The sequence below is a fragment of the Columba livia genome, chromosome 1, assembly GCF_036013475.1.
Source record: "Columba livia isolate bColLiv1 breed racing homer chromosome 1, bColLiv1.pat.W.v2, whole genome shotgun sequence".
In the NCBI taxonomy this organism is placed as follows: domain Eukaryota; kingdom Metazoa; phylum Chordata; class Aves; order Columbiformes; family Columbidae; genus Columba; species Columba livia.
Window position 1 is genome coordinate 203,782,152 of NC_088602.1, and position 17,822 is coordinate 203,799,973.

Here is a 17,822-nt window from a genome sequence, read left to right on the forward strand (position 1 = left end):
TTTAAACCAGTTGTGGTTGTGGGAAAACAGAGGTGATATACTAGAGGAGGTCAGCCAGGAGATGAGAGGGAAGAACTGAACGGCCAAGTCCTGGCATGAGAGACGTGCACCCCACCGCCAGAACCGTGGTCCACCCTCAGCTCTGTGATGACTTCTCTGCAGGGTGGAACAGCTGCATGTTCTGCTGGGCCGAGGAGAAACATGGAAAGATCAGCTGTAATTATTACAAATTACACAATGGAATAAGCCGATCATGTAGTTTGTCTCTATGTCATTGTTGGCATGCAAAGCAAATGCTCACATTTCTAAGGATTATGGGCCAGAAATGTAGCTATTATAAATCCTCTTATCTATCCCAGAAGGCCCGTAAGAAAACGTTTTCTTTTTATCTTGCAAGTGCTGAAATATGTATGACATGTTACTTGCCCCGTACACCCGTAAATACGGCTCTCGCCTATCACCATGCTTTCCTTCAAGACATTATTTCATTCCCTTGGCATGTCGTTAGCCACGTCCTTATCAGACTGCTCCTAACAGGGAGGAGCGCTCGTGTCCTGACTTTCCCCTTTGATTTTCCAATCCATTTGGGTTGGGCGCATGACTCCCCTGCAAGGCGAGGCACACAGCTTGGCACTTGCAGCCTCCAGAGTCTTTGCTCTGCTGGAAGAGTTTATCTGGGACCCAAGCCAGGCTAAACCTTTATTCGATATAAGTACCAGGGTCATGAGCATCCTCCTCTCTTTCCAAAAGGTCCTTGAACCAGATCTGTAGCTGACACTGAGAAGACATTAGAATCATCACAGAATAATTAGGGTCGGAAGGGACTTTCAAGGCCCATCCAGTGCCACCCCTGCCATGAGCAGGGACATCTTCACCCAGGTCAGGTTGCTCAGAGCCCCGTCCAGCCTGGCCTGGGATGTCTCCAGGGATGGTTCATCCACCACCTCTCTGGGCAACCTGGGACAGTGTTTCACCACCCTCAGTGTAAAAAATTCTTCCTCATTCACAGCACTTACTGGAGAAGAAGCATATTTCTCCATGTAGCTTCTCTCTGTACTGCCTGAGGCAGTTGCTTTTCTGATGTATATATAAATGCATTTATTCTGCAAAAATCAGAAAATTGAGTCTCCCCTCAGATCCACCCAGCAGCTCCTAACTAGTAAGTCCTGCATTGCTCTTAGCTCCCACCAGCACCGTGATACCACTGATGGTGGAAGACAAATATTACATCATGTGAAGCAGCCATGGAAGATGTGAAAGGGAAAAGGTCTTCACAGCTGAGCAGCACAGTAGGAGTGGGTCACCCTGCCCAGGAGGCACATGGAGAAAGTCATGCAAGACTGGGCTGCTGAGTCCTAAAGAAGTTTCACAATAGCCCTTTTTGTTTGTTTGTTTCAAATGCCTCGATGTGTGTTTGCACGTGAACAGCTTTACCAAGAATTAATAATTTTTTTAGTTGTTGTTAAAGCTGCACCTCTGACTACCTTTACATATATAGAGAGATATATATGTCAGCAGGAGTGGGAAGCACAAAGGGATTTCTTGCACTTTTTGCTGCAAGCTACCAAAATGATGCTCTTCATGATGTGAGACACAATCTAGAGAGAGGATTTTCTTTCCATGGGATGGCCTGGTGCCTCCAGCTGGGGTGTTTGCAGGGGCTGGCGGCTGCTGTAACATCAGTGTTAGTGCACAGCAGGTACAAAGTGTTAATTTTAATAGAGAGAGTAAATATTATTGACTTCCCTGGTTACTTGTCTGTTTAAAACATTTTGCTGCTGGACAATGCATCTGGCTCTAGGCAGATATTATTTCTTTGGTGCACTGTAAGTTGAGACCTTTACTAACTCACAGTGAGAGTGTAGGTGCATACGGTGCATCCCCACATGCTGCAGTTGGCTTGGAGAAGGTCTGAGCTCATGTCAGTTTCTGCATATTCAGAAACCTCGTCTGGCTTCTCTCCTGCGTACTTGTCTAGCTGCCCCACATGAAGCCACCCATCTTTTGTGTCCATCCCATTGCCCTTCTCTGAACCTTTTCCCAATCTCTTTACAAGCATATAAACTGGAAATGTTCTTCAGTTCCCTCATGAAAAGGAAATGCTCCACCAATCTGAGATACTTAAGTCTGATTAGACTTTGCCAGGAGAAGGTACTGGCCCTATTTAGTGGTAAGCCACATTTGCTTGGATGCCTTGACATTATACCTACTTCTGACACATCTTGCAAGTACAATAAATGCCTCCTCCACCAAAAATTTGGATAAGCTGCACTGAGGACTCTGCTGTGTCTGCTCTGGAACGCACTGGGTTTCACCTGCTTGCACCATTTCTTGGCCACGGTGGGAAACAGGAGAAGCTGGTGGAGCCTTCACCCAGCATGTCCCAGCAGCATCACTTGCTCTTCCTCTACATCATTGCTGTTGTTATCTCCTCCTCTCCACCTCCATGATTCCTCCCATCCCTTCTGTTGCCTTCCCATTCTGCCTCATTAAACTGCTTTTCCTAAGCAAATCCAGGGCTTAATTCTCATTCATATAGTCATATTTCCCTATCACAAGATTATAAATAAACCTCCAAGTGGACATGAACATTCACTCCTTGCCCGCAGCACAGTTGCTTTGGGTAGTGTCTGTCAAAACAGCGCTGAATAGCAGCAAACTATTCACTGACCCATCACTCGAGAGGCTGTTGTTGTCAGCAGGTTCTCCATCCCCCTGCTCCACGTGGTGGCTTGGGTGTGTGACAGATTTGCAATCCACACTGCATTTTTAATAAGCCTGCCCTCCCTCTTTGGACGTCAATGGCATCGTTCTGAAAGTCAATCTCAGCCTCTGACCTCTCTGAGCTTCTCTCTTATATTTAATCTGGAAATAGTACTCTGAAAGCTGAATATGATCTCCTGCCTGCTTTATGCACCAGCAGCTCCTCTCTCCCTCGCCAGCAGCTGGGTGGCATCTTGCCATTGCCAGCACTGAGTCCTCTGGGCTACTTCAATGGCTCACACTCATGTCCATGGCCAGCTCACTGCCAAATACCCCAGCAGAGGTGTTTGCATGGTGCAGAACCTGCAAGTGGGCTATTATTCTTTTACTTGTGTGTGGAAAACTGAGGCATGGAGAGATGGAAGAATGAGCAGGAGGAGATGAAACCCAGCCTGCAGGCTGACTGCTGGCAGTGCCATGGTAAGCAAAACACGTTGATGTGATGCGTGATCCATGCTATATCGTTTTGCCATTGCTACTGAGAAAGTTCTGTTGATGGTATTTTTGCCCATCTTGATAGGTCAGATGAAATCTCACCTCTCTGGGTTTCTTGATGAATATCTGCTTGGCTGTGTTTACTGTCTGTGCCGCTGGCTGTAATGAGGCAAAATAAAGTGAAAAAGGTACTTGGTATTTTAACTGCAAGAAACTATTTACACCAAGGCAGGGTTACGGTCTGTGTTGCCAAAGCTGCTCTGAGTTCTCCAGAATAACATTCATCTTCCAGCCTAGCACCATGAAACCTGCTTCCACTGAACCTCCATCCAAATCGCTTGAACGTGTCCCTCCTTTTCCCCTTTTAAGTCTCATGGACATTTCTAACAGGGTCTTACTCAAAAAGGCTGGAAAGAGCTGAGAGAAAAATCTTAATTTCTGTTTATCTTCAATTACACCTCACTGTGGTAATTGCAGAGCAGTTTTCACTGTATCTGGCCGCAGCCTTGAAGAGTTGCAAAGCTCCATCTGTTCAGGGTCCAGCACTGATTTATGTCACAGTTTAGAATCACAGAGTCATAGAATTGTTTGTGTTGGAAAAGACATTTAAGATCATCAAGTCCAACCATTAACCTCACACTGCCAAGGCCACCACTAAACCACGTTCCTAAGCACCACACTCACAAATCTTTTAAACCCCTCCAGGGATGGTGACTCCACCACTGCCCTGGGCAGCCTGTTCCAATGCCTGACAACACTTTCCTGGAATAAATTTTTCCCAATATCCAACCTAATCCCACCCCATGCAATTGGAAGCTGTTTCTTCTCGTCCTATCACTTGTTACTTGGGAGAAGAGACCAACCCCCTCCATGCTCCAAGCTCCTTTCAGGCAGTTCAGAGATCAGAAGGTCTCCCCTCAGCTCCTGTTCTCCAGCTGAACCCCCCAGGTCCCTCAGCCGCTCCCATCACACTTGTGCTCCAGACCCTTCCCCAGCTCCGTTCCCTTCTCTCAACTCGCTCCAGCAACTCAAGGGCTTTATTGTTGTGAGGGGCCCAAAACTGAACACAGAATTCGAGGTCTGGCCTCACCAGTGCCCAGTACAGGGCGACAGTCACTGCCCTGGTCCTGCTGGCCACACTATTCCTGACACAGTAAATGGCAGGGCCCATCAGATCTTGCTCAGGACATCTGACAGCTGTGTGTCTGTCCCAGGACAGTCTCTGGTGTTCATCCTGTCTCCAGACTCATCTCACTTATCTTGGTTGACTCTCTCAGATAGAACATGTCACCAGCTGGAGGTCCCCATCTCTGTAGCCTACAGGGCAAACTTAGGGTAGACTTGAGGCAGATCAAACTGAGGAGAAAGGGATCCCTCTTCAGCCATCTTGCCCAAGATATGCAAGAAGGCTGCTATGGTGCCAGTGACTTGCATTTCCACCTCCACAGTCCTACACTGACCCTCCATTCCCTGTTCCACCTTACCCTTGTTCTGCCAAACGTGATGGCAAAGCTATTTCCACCCCATCAAATTCAGCCATATATGTAGTACTCTGACAATGTCAGAGACCACCAGGTTACACCACTACTAATATAAACCTATTTATGGGAAACAGTTGGTTGCTTCTCATAACTGAACTTTGGGAAATGATGACTCAGGAATTTAGCTGTGACCAGGTATTTCCTCCAAATGCTGAAGACATTCACTTCCCAAGGGGCAAAGTCTCAGAAGAAAAAACAATCGTGCCTTTCTCTTTGTTCTCTTTGTTCTGCATTTGGCAACAATGAGATTTTCAGATTAATGGAGTTTGTATTTTAATAAGGAAAAGTTGCATAACTCTAGTGAAACTTTATTTCTCTACTGAAATGGACAGAGAAGCTTAATCTCTTCAGCTGGAGCAAGAGATAAGCAACACTGTATTTTAAGGTCAAGATTAAATCTTGGATTTTTATCTCCAGACATCTCTATTTTTCAAATGCTTGGCGGGTTTTGCAAGGTTTCACATGATTTCTGAGCTTCACATCCTCCACCTTTATTAGCGGCATCACGGGGAAGTGATGTCTAACACAGGGCTGTTAGGAGGCTTGCTTTCATGCTAGGCACGAATTACAAGACTGCTTGATGAAAGACTTTTTTAAATGTAAGTTACATTTCTGTTTGGTATTAGTAGCATTCTTTCTGATGAACAGTTTAATGATTTGTATTTTCTCTCTCTCTTTTTTCTTCTTTCTCTTTGGAAATGCAACATAAAAGGAAGAAGATGAAGAAGAAGGAGAAGAGTCACAGAAGGAGTTGGATTTGCCAGTCTTGGAGAATGAGCCCTTACCAGGTACAAATGACGTGTGGAGCTTGTATCCTCTCTGTGGTGCAAATGAAAACCTATCTTTTCTATATTGACCTGAGCCAGGATGAAAATGTGATGACATTCAGATCATGGCAAATGAAAAAGAGAGATACTTGTGACAACAGATCCGTGGCTTGTTGCATGTCTATTATAAGCCTGTTGTCTTGGGATTTTATTTCAGTTTGTTAACACAGTGGTTCTGTGTCTGTATGAGAACAGCACTTGCAGCTAATGCAATTAAAAACGTCTTCGACCCCATTCCTTGCAAAAGACAGTGAATAAGGGTATGTGCAGTATTTGTTCTCTCCTGCAATCCATACACCTCAGAGACATGTCCTTACAGTGTGAATGGAGAGGAATTTATCCATATCCCCCTTTTAATAAACTTCATTCTCTTTTCGATAATGAGAAATGATGGGCCATGAAATCTCTCTATAAAGTTTTGCATGTGAATCACAGCCAGGCTGAGGGTTCACTTCGGCTGGGTAGGGCTGGCTGTTCAAATCACTGGCACTTCCCAAATGTCTGTTAAAAAGGTATCCAGCGGTGTTTGTTCCCTGTCACTCTGAGCCTGTTTTGGGGGAAAGCTCCTGCTTCTCCTACCCTTGCCTGCCTAGACTTGTTTTTGGGACCCTCATGCACCTCCTGCTTCCAGACGTGAGCTGGGAGGAGTGGACAACAGGTATTTCCTAAAAAGAGAAGACTTCAGGCCTGCTAAGAGAGCATCCATCATCAGTATTACTGTCACTTATCAGGTCTGTCTGCTGCATCCGCTTTGTAGACTCAGACGGGTGGTTAATCTGTTTCTGTGACCAGTCTGTATTTAAATCTGGGATGATTTGGTAAAACTGTATGAATTCTGTTAGTTGCACTTGAGGTAGCAGCTGGCTGGGTGGAAGGAGCTCACAGTGAAACACCCTCATATTCTGAGACATGGACTCCACATACCAGCAGGAGAGGGATGAGATCCGAGACAAGCGTGATCCCAGATGGGTACAGCTCTGAACATCCGTATTTCTTGCATGGTCGCTTATTATACACGTGCTGAGCACACATCAATACCATGGGAGCTCTGTGTGTGAGGTTGGACCTGGAGGTATTATATCTTACCCTTGTGGCTTTTTAGATAAGGCAAAGCAAAAAAGAGGCCAGCACAGATTTTAGCTGTGTGGGGTTTCCTCTGTCTTTCCCTCCCTGCCTGCTTTGGTTATGGACAGAGCAATAAAATAAAATAACATGTTCTCAGCAAATCTGTGGTTATAAATTGAAGTGGGACCGGCATTTACCGTGGGCCCACCCAGACAGCAAGCGAGAGATCAGAACTGGAAACAGACCCTGGAAAAAGCTGCCTGTGCATCTGTTTAGAGTGTATAAAGTTTTCTGGGCAAGCGAATTAATTGCCTGGTAATATCCAGTGCTGTGACATCTGTGAGTTCTAACCTGACGTCCCAGTTTATTTATGATAACGCAAGCCCTTGTGTACATGGTTATTACCAGCCACAGATTACAAGGTTTAGGATGCTGAGGCTGGAGAGGGGGAAATGTCACAGCATCAACTGAGCTGCTGCTGTAGGCAGGGACAAAGCTGCTCAGGGATGGCATTTGCACTGATGCAGCTGTGGAAAAAGTGTAAGGAAAAACCACATGAAAAAACCTCTTCTGCCTTCCCCACTCATGTCAGTGCTGAATCTGCCATGTCCTGGAGGCAGCGTTGTGAGGAAGCAGCAATGAAACAAAACATTTCTTTACCAATGTAGCTTTTACTCTTTGTCAGTTAGAATAAGCCACAGGGTTGCTTTTATTGTTTGTGGCGGCAGAGAAATGAAAGCGAACGTCCCAGCTCCTGCTTTTGCAATCCAACAGGCAAATTATTGAGCAGAGATGCTCTGAGCAGCACACAGCTCTGGGACTGGTGTATGAAAAGTCAGCTGGAGATCAATATTGAGCTGAAAAGTTGCCCTCTGAATTGTTATTTATCTAAATTCCAATAAAGAGAGAACCTGAGCAAGGCTTATTTAATGTTTTGGGCAGAAGAATAGCAAATGTTCTCCATGTAAAGTCCGAAAAGTTCAGACATTGTTTTGTTATTGATGTTTAGCATTGCTCACACAGATGTGTAATTTGGCTTAAATGCGTAATCCTGGTTTAAAACTATGATGGTGCTAAAAGAAATGCAAGTCTGTAAAAAAGATACTCTTCAAAACAAAACAAAGCAAAACAAAGCAAAGCAAAACAAAACAAAAAACACAACACCAACAAAAGTGCTGTTTTTCATAAATACTTGAGCAAAACGCATTTCAAGATCAGCAAGATGCCAGGAGGGAGCCACTGTGATTTCCAGCTGCCATCTGCATCTGTCTGCAGATGACTCTACAGCACAGAACAGCTCTTCCCCACGCAGACCTCTGTGAGGTGGGACAAGATACTGGTGTGAAGCTGGTGATACTGGTGTGAAGCTGGTAGGAGATGTGCTGGGTGGCTGTGAAGCTGCTTCCTGGGCTCTCTGTGCCGAGGCAGAGGAGTTTTCCCCTTTGTACTTCCTTAGACTTAACTCTAGGTAAGGGCTAGATTAATATCTTCCACTGCTGTGATTGACTGTGACCTGTTACTGGCAATAAGGTGATAATTCTGCCTCCAGGCACTACCCGTATATTGCTGTGGACCCTTCCAGTGGAAGTGCAGGTCCCAGCAAGCTGCAAAGAAGGAAGAGTGGAAAGAGGAGCAGCTGGAGCCCATTGCACCCCCAGGAAATGAGAGGAGGAAGGAGAGAGGATGTTTCACTGCCTGGGGCAGCAAAGGGGAGGAGAAGCTCTGCCACAAATTCTTCATTTAGTGTCTTCTAACCTTGTTGCTGGAGGCCTGCTCATCTTCACTTGCTGGGCTTGAGCAGGCTGTCACACTCTTCCCCCTTTTGTTCTCCAGTGACAGGACCATAATTTAAACATCTGTGGCATAGAGATCTGTGCTAACAGCTTCAGTGTGAGCCCTGTGCAATGTAAAGAGCAAGTCTCAGCAGCTTTCTGACCACCCCTTTGCAATGGCACCTTCACAAGCTCCATCGTTCAGCGCTTCCCCCGGCACAGACAGCAGGAGTGATGCCAGCACCATCAACACCACAGGGACACGGCGTCCAGGGAAAGGTAAACTCCACACACCAGCCAAAAACCACCCGTCCCTCCTCCACAAACCTCGAAAGCAAACCCAAAATAGGAAACCAAGGGAAATCAAGAGAAAAAAACAACGTTCTGGCTTCTTGCTAAAGAAAATTCACAGGGTGGCTCCTCTCTTTTCATGCCGCCATGGTGTGGTTACAGCTGCACCACAAGCGAACTGGCCGTGGCCCAAGCAAAGCAGAAAGCTCATTTCTGACCAGAAATCAGAGAGTTCACAGGTAACTGGCAAGTGGATGTAGCTGCAGTAATTTAAGACATTAAGGACTCCAACTGGACATGCTGTTAATCTGCTTCTGCACCAGGGCTAGAGAATGGAGATGTTTGAATAAACTTATAGCGATAAAGAAGATGGAAATGCCAATACAGTAAGTTGCGCTTCCCAGCAAGACACAGGCATGCGTTCATTTCTGCTGCTTTCAGGCCAGCCTACACTGCTGGGGACACTTAAGTAAACATCTGCACTGTTGCAAAATGATGTTTTCTAAATCTATTTCTTAACCCAGGCCAGACTTTCTTCGATTGTGGCAGGACTGGGCTGCAGGTATTTTTAACCAGCACTGAAGCAACTGCATTGTTGCTCAGCTGCAACACGGACATGGTTTTCCTGGTTCAGCAGGTCTGTCCTCTGCTCACGGCTTTCTGCTGCTCACAGGACTTCTCCATTAAGCCACAACTTCCTTCTTCAGCTACCAGAGAATGAACTGGAGCTTTTTGCTTTTATAAGATAGCAGCTTACATGAGAAAAGCCTGAAGTGGCCAAGTTGTTTATATTCTTAATAAAAAAAAAAAGGCAGAAGTGGAGCAGCAGATTAAAAAAATGACAAATGGAGCGGGTTCTAAAAAATCTTTTTGCTGAAGAAACTCACTGGTGCCAAGCAGTATTCAAACAGAGATGGATTTGGGTCTTACAGACCAGGAAATAACCCACGTTTCAGATTTACTTCCCTTCCACTTCCCCGAAGCAGGTGTGCAGTTTTCTTTGTGTGTGTGACTGATGGTCGTGACCTTGCAACAAGAGTGTGAGGGCAGGAAGATCCGGATTCTGTTTCCATCCCTTTTACATGACACCCACATGTTGGGGTCTGTTTGTGTTTCTCTCTGCAATGCTACATACAAATGGAAAGCTGAAAATCACTGGCAGTGCTGGAAACGGAAGAGGAGAAAAAGCTTACCCTCCAATAATAAAAGCTTTTTCTCAAAGCGTCAGCCGTATCACAGATACCCATTCAAATCAAGGCCCACTTGTTTGCACTGAGATAAAAATAAGAAATTGAAAAAAATCCCTTCCTGCAGCTCAGGATGCAAATACACATCACACACACCTTGAACGTAATTTAAAGTAACAACCCATGGCACACGTGACTTGATCCAAAATACAAACAGAATCACAGAATCACAGAATGTCAGGGATCAGAAGGGACCCCAAAAGCTCATCCAGTCCAATCCCCCTGCCGGAGCAGGAACACCCAGATGAGGTTACACAGGAAGGTGTCCAGGTGGGTTTGAATATCTGCAGAGAAGGAGACTCCACAACCCCCCTGGGCAGCCTGGTCCAGGCTCTGTCACCCTCACTGAGAAGTTTCTTCTCAAATTTAAGTGGAACCTTTTGTGTTCCAGTTTGAACCCCTTGTCCTACCGCTGGTTATCACCGAGAAGAGCCTGGCTCCATCCTCATGACACTCACCACAACAAATGCCACACAGAACATCAGAGCTTAGAAAGCAGATCCCTTCATGTTATTTGCATGTGAGCTGTTGCCTGACCTGGCCATCCAGAGAGATCTCCATCTGACAGCAGGAGCCTTCATCATGGCTCAGCTGAAGGTGACCAAACAAAGACAGAGGTCTCCTTGGCAGCTACACCAGATGGAAGAGCTGCCGAGGAGCCAGGGATGTCCCTTTGTGTGGTCCCTTCTCCTGCCTTTGGTGACTGGGATGGAAAAGGTGCAGGGCATGAAGCACCAGCCAACGCAGGAGCAAACTGCATTTGGTATCGCTTTTCAAAAAGCAGATGGTTTGCAGTTTCCCTTCGGTGTGGCTGATTTGCAAGCAGATGTTGGGGGATTTATCTGTGTTTCTTGAAATGGATGAATGGAGCTGGGAATCTGGAGGGATTTCTGGTATTTCCTACTTCCAGTCGGGCTAAATATACTCAAGGATGACCTTTGTCTCAATATCTTAACTCTACCTCTTCTAATCCTGCTGTGAAAGACAAAACAAAGAGATTCCTGGAAACACGAGGTTAAAGAAAAAAGGGTGTTGGTCCTTCTCTTTTCCGTCTCTGGAAAGGGAATGTGGTCATTAAGGGATTTTGCAATTCAACCTGGTTATTATTTTATTCCATATAAATCCAGATCTCTTTCACTGTGCTCAGCGAAACTTTCCTCACATCCTGCTTTTTTTTATTTTTTTTTTTAATGGAAAATGTAAATCACTTATTTTTAATTCTTTTTGGACCACCAGAGATCCCTAGCCATCAAAAACATCTTACCAGAGAATGTAATGCTCTCAGTTAAAATACCATGAAAGAGAGTCAGCAAAACTTCTGACCATTTAAAGCTTTTGCTTTTAATCATAAAAGTTGTTTCCCAAGGCAAATTTCAAGGGAGCAATCTGTTTGTCAGCATGGCCTTTAGGTAGCATTGAACCTTTGGCAGACCTGGTAGTTAGAAATCCTCTGCTGGAAGCTCCTACAAGGAGTTTTCCTCCAGCCTTTTGTACCCCATGGGTTTTTTCCTCTCCAGAACTAGAATAGAATGGAATAGAATAGAATAGAATAGAATAGAATAGAATAGAATAGAATAGAATAGAATAGAATAGAATAGAATAGAATAGAATGGAGAGTAGACTATTCAGTCGGAAGGGAGTGACCTACAACAAAGAAGAGTGGGATGTTTGGCATATTCTTTGTGTCTGTCTGCAAGAGGTTGTGCCCAGAGATGGCCATGTCCCTGTTTTTTTTATCAGGAGATACAGGGCTTGCAATGGGGACAGTTAGGATAGGTGAACTATAAAAAGACCAGCTTAAGAAATTTAAGGGTTTTTAAGTTATCAGCACTTTTGGAATCATAGAATCACAGGATCATTTTGTTTGGAAGAGACCATCAAGATCACCGTGTCTAACCATAACCTAACTCTACCACTAAAATATGTCCTAAGAAACTCATCTACACATCTTTTAAACCCCTCCAGGGATGGTGACTCCACCACTGCCCTGGGCAGCCTGTTCCAATGCCTGACAACCCTTTCCGGGAAGAAATTTTTCCCAATATCCAATCTAAACCTCCCCTGGTGCAACTGGACGATAAATATAATCCTCATGGCTGAAGGAATATGCTTATCTGCTCTTGAAGCTACTGGTTTCAGCCTTACTTGGAGATTGAGCTAACCGGACTTCAGATCAGACCAAGTGCAGTGATCCTCACATTCCTTTTCTCCATTTGCATGCCATACTCTCTGCAGCTAAACTCTTCCCGATGAGTTGGGTTTGTAGTTAGGCTGGATCTGGCTCTGCCTCTCTAGTCTTACAATAACAACCTCTAAACCAAGAAGCAGAGCATGTGTGTGTTCTGCAGAGCACGCATGGAGAATGACCCTATGGCATTAGGTAAAGCGGCTGGTATGGGGAGGAGGGAGGTGGATTCAAGGTCTGCCACTGCTCAGTGGGGACCATCCTCTGGCTCTGTACCTTTGCCGTGTCTCTTTCATCAGCTTGCAAAGGCAAAGCCATTGCTCCCACAGCAAAGCTTCAGTCCCAGCTGGGGCTTTAGGGTGCTCCTGGAAAGCAAATTACAGTAACAAGGAGCTATTTACACTCACTTCAAGGATTTGCTGGATGCTCTTACCCAGCTCAGTAGAAAAGAACATCATTATCTTCCAGGCTTTAAGCTTTGCTTTTCACATTCAGTGGCGCTGCGTTTACTAGTCAGTGCTGGTTTAACTTGTGAAAGGGAAGCTGCAAACAAAGCTCCAGCTATCGTCTCCAGGAGTGGGGGAAGCTGGATTTCCTGCGGGGAGGAAGCTGGGCAGGTGGTGAAAACCTTGTGGAAAGATTTGTTTTGCCAGCTGTGGTGTGGTGGGATACATCCCAAACACCCCACACCTATGGCGCCTGCTGCTTGTTGTGCAGTGAAAATAAAATCCAAAGTCTCTCCCGGTCTGTTCAGGCTGGAAAGTGCCTCCTTGGTGCCAAAAAGATTAGTAGAGTATTTCCTGCACCCACTCTGCAGAAAGTGGAGTGTTGGAGAGCAGTAGCACAGCTCCTCTTAGAATCACAGAATCATAGAATAGTTTGGGTTGGAAGGGACCTTCAAAGCTCCTCTAGTCCCACCCCTGCCATGAGCAGGGACATCTTCACCAGATCAGGTTGCTCAGAGCCCCGTCCAGTCTGGCCTGGGATGTCTCCAGGGATGGTTCATCCACCACCTCTCTGGGCAACCTGGGACAGTGTTTCACCACCCTCAGTGTAAAAAAATTCTTCCTACATGAAGCCTCCTGACCCCAGGCCCTGCCTGAAGCAGGGTAAATTATATGCTCTGTAAAATATGGTCACGTTTCAGTATCAGATTGGATAAATATGCTTCCGAGGCAGAAGGGTCTTCTCCATGCTAGACTTTGCTGATGTGTTTAAAATAGCTCCTACGTCTCAGCGAAATTGGTTTCTTGTTCTTGCTGAGGCCCCTCCAATCTGTCTGCTCAGGCTGGCAGAGCCCAACTGCAAGAAGCAACACGTTACAGGACCATCTGGCTCCAAAACGCCGGTGCCAGGCAAAGCATGGTCTAATGCAAAGGAGTAAGAACAGGAGCGATCCACCAAAGGTGGTCTGTGGCCGCCATCTTCCAGCAGAGCACATGTGAAGTGGCCATGGAGCACATCTACACCTACTTCTCTGGAGAAGACCCCAGGGAGGCAGTAGAGAAGGAGAGGTCATGTCATCCTGGGCAACTTAACAGTATTAAAGCTCAGGATACAAGAATAACACTCAGTGCTGTTGTGATTTGCCCCAGGTAAACCAATCACTATGCCATGAACCCCAGGAAGGACAAGTCATCTCCCCCCATGCATCTCTCTGATACTCAGCACTGGTGCAGGGTCAGATTTGGGCCCAGCTGCCTGCAGGGAACCTGAAGAAGAATAAAATGGGACATTTTTTCAGCTTTTAATATGAGAAGTACTCACTGTGGCCTATCAAATAGATTGTGAGTCTGTACTGACGTCTTTAGGAATGCTCATACACCTGGCAATAACGTGAACCCTTCAGGCCATTGGGAGGGAAGGGCCATGGGTGAGAGCATGGTCCAAAGATTAGAAGAACAGTCTGAGAACCCAGGTTCAGGTTTTTGTCTGCCACAGACCCTCTATATGAACAAAGAGAACAGAATAAGCACACGTAGAGTGGCTTTTTTTTGTCCAAGAGATATCTAAGCTTGGTATTTCCAAAGCATGAGGGCACATACAGAAGGCAGATGGGAGATGAATCTCAGCATGCCTGAACATCGCCACCCAATTCATGTCTTGCTGTGCCAGTGTTAATGGAAGGCAATGCCACTTTCCTTGCTAACAGGCATGTGGAGGAAGAAAGACATGCAAGATTGCAAAAGGCTCAGATGTCTCAGTAGGAACACAGAACACAGCTAATACAAGGAAGCTGAGGGCGTACAATAATTCTGGCCCAGTGGCAATTTATCTGGTGCTTTCCTACATTTCCATTCGGCTTCCTCTCCCACCCCAACTCAGCTCTCCACCCTCTCACTGAGTATCTGATTTCCCAGCTGGTAATCCTCCCCCCATCCACATCCCCTCTGAATGTGGTCTAGACAGTCTAATTGTAGATAATCCTACAGCCACAGTGAACACCCCACGCTAAGCCCCGCAGTTCTGTGCACCGGGGATTCATTTGTGCTCGTCTTTGCTGAGCATTCAGAGCACGTCTCATTAAGGAGAATGTTGTGGATTAAAAGGTCGGCGTGAGGTGAAGATGAAAGCGCATCCTTCACAGTGTGTGATAAACAACACCTGCCTCTAACTGGTTTGTGCTTATGGAGCAACAAATGTTAAGGGGAGTCACAATGTTATCTCAGAGCACCTTGCTTCCTTGCTCTGCTGGGACTCTTTGCATCTCTTGCTCTCCTGCTCACCTTGCATGCGTCTGTTCACACTCCAATGTCTACAGAAGGGCACGACACTGACAGAAAGCCCTCAATGGTTTCTGCACGCTCTGCTTGCCTTGCAGAAGAAGCCATTGAGTTCTTCAGGGATGCAATTCAGTGTTGCTTTCTCATTTTCTGCTGTAGGAGTTAGAAATCTCTTAAAATTACTACCTTTCCCCTGTTCTGTCTCCTACCCCTTGCTGATGCAGCCCAATGCAGTATGACCCCCCCATAATTCATGCTGGGAGACTCAAGCTGAAGAGCTGGCCTCCAAAGTGACATCCCAGCCTACCCTGTATTAGTATTAGACAAGGTTCTGCATGAAATTCTGGGACAGGCTGCTGCACAGTGAAGACCTGGCTGGTGGTTTTGCTTAACACAGGCTATTTTAATCAGTCTCAAGGGCTCGTCAGCGTGCAAGTTTCAAGTTTTGGAAAGTGTGAAAACGAGCCAGATGAAATCAGGAAGGGAATTTATCTGGCTTTGCAGCAAGAGACAGGGGCCAGATGCCTAGAGGTTACTTGGGAAAAAGAGATTTTGAATGATAATTGTTTGTCTTTCGTTGCTCATAAGCATTCTTTGTCAGGAGGGGATAGATGGGGAAAAAACAACATGTTTTTATATACTTTGAAGGCTTAGAGAAAGAGGGACATCCTTGCTATGGCAAACACAGCAGATACAACAGCCACACACAGCGAGGATGGAGCAAGTGGGACAGTTTCTTGGCAGATCATGTCAGGAGGGCAGCGCTGGCTGGTGGCACTGGAGGAGGTGACACCCCAAAGCATGTAAAGTTTGATGGGGAACATCACGGGGAAAGGGTGGAGAGGGGTCAACCTTGCCTCGGGACTGGGCTTTTTGGGAGTGACAAGGAAGGTGTTGGAGTCATTCCACCCAGGTGATGGACCTTTAGGGACACCTCCATAGTAGGAATGACTCAAATGCGTCTCCTTCTGCAGAGAGGACATCCTGGAGGAGATTTGTGAAGCAGACAGAGGCAGACAATACAGGAAATCTTGCTAGCACTGATCTGTGTTAGGATAGCCAGGGCATACCCACAAAAGAACCAACTCCTCGCATTGACATGCACAGCTAGCCAAATATTCCTGGTGAGGCCAGGTTTCATTTTCCTTCGTCCCCTTCACTAACTTTTTTTTCCCTTTTTATAATTATTTTCCTTTTTTTCTTTACTATACCCAAAACAAACACACCCTCCATTCAGACTCCTGCCCTGACAAGGAGCTGGGCTGTGTTTAATAGCAATTTGTGTTCTCAAAGCTCCACGAGATGAAGTGTGAAGGACTTCCAGCCCTGCTTGCAGGCTGACTCCCGGAGGGTCAGCGGCTGGTGCACTGAGAAATGTGTTTCCTGCCCCACGGCAGCAAACAAGAGGCAAATAGAAGAAACAGATGTGGAAAATCCCTCCCCAGCCTATTGCTCAAAAGCAGCAAAAAGCAGATTCAGGCTTTTTTTTGGTGTGGTGGTAATGACTGCTTAGTTTTGATAATGGAAAAGGGCTGCTGATCCTGACAGTGGGGGTTATCATGTTGCCACAAAAACAAGCAAGGGAATTGGAAAACAGATTTTGTTTTGTCCTCTTGCTGTTTTTCTGGCTTACCATCAGTCAGGTAAAAAGTTCACAGGGTGCCTCGGTGGGTTTCTCAGATGCAGGCAGTGGAAATACTGTCCTGTTGTACCATTGACTGGAGTGGCTGGGTGTGTTGATTCCCTGCAATGACAGCCAAAAGGCTACGAGTCAGGTTCAGCCACCTGAAGTGAACAGAAGCGGGCTTTATCTCCAACAGTCAGTCTGCATTATCAACAGCTCAGCTCACTACAAGGGAATAAATACTCTGCTTACAGATGTTGTGATTGCCTAAAGTTTGGGTACATAAACCCTGAAACACTCATCAAGGTTTCCTCTGAAAATGAAGTTGGGCAGGACTAAGGGCTTTTTTTTTTCATATAAAATTCCTTAAAGACAGGGTCTGCATTCTACACAGCTCTGATATATCGTATTGCTGATGCTCAATAAGTAGTATCTTATATATTATAACTCATGCATATCCTGTTCCTCTCATTCTAATGTGTAATATCTAATCGGGCAAAACCATGATAGGAATTCCTGAAACTATTAGCTATACCCTTAGGTTTAGTCTTGGTTTGTATTGGATTAGGAAGAGAAGGCTGATGAAGGTTTAGGAGAGGGTTTATATTCATTAAAATATTTTATAGACAATAAAACATGAAAGAAAATACACTGATTTTTCCATGTTTGTCATGTTAGAAGGATGGTGGTGAGTATTAGAGTTGCTCCTAAAGGGCTAGCACGGATCCAAGCTTTGCTGTGCAGATACAAACTGGGAGATGATCCTACAGATCCCACTGTCTGCTAAAAGAGTAATCATTTTCCTGATGGCAAATTCAGTCAGACAGAGACAGTCACAAAATGCAACATTCCTTCATGCAGTGCCTATGAGATACATGATTATCCTGTATTTCAGGGAGTGTCACTGGGAGCAGAACCCAAAACCTGGGCCTTGCACAGCCAGAGGAGTCACTTCTGCATTGCCAGGATCCATTTGGCCAAACCTTTGACTGCAGGAAAGCCTTGATGCATATTGTGAGTCTCCTGGTTAAATATATACGCACAGAATACCTGTATAGCTCTTAGTTTTGGTGAATTTCCTGAAGAAATCTCCATTAGTGTCTGTAATCTCACCCAAATGTCTGGAAACCCAGGAGGTTCCCAGCGCATCACTGGTGGAGCCGCCATCCTCTTTGCATTCGCTGTAGACAGGAGAAGTTCCATAAGCCAAAACGCAAGCAGCAGAGCCAATGGAGCTGGGATTGCTGCCTGGCTCAGCACATTGGTCTCATAAATAATTCCAAAATGACGGAAGCTCTGCTGTAGCTGTCAAAATCCATGGAAATGTTATCTTTGATTTTGCAGGAAAC

At 45.7% G+C, this 17,822-nt stretch overlaps 1 protein-coding gene across 1 annotated transcript in view; it reads left to right on the forward strand.

Annotated features, from left to right (window-relative positions):
- FAM107B (family with sequence similarity 107 member B) overlaps positions 1-17,822 on the forward strand; it is a 135,051-nt gene that overhangs the window by 32,146 nt on the left and 85,083 nt on the right. The window contains exon 2 of the mRNA XM_065049240.1: positions 5,452-5,527. Within this exon, the coding sequence (XP_064905312.1) occupies positions 5,452-5,527 (76 nt within the window). The remainder of the gene's footprint in view (positions 1-5,451; positions 5,528-17,822) is intronic.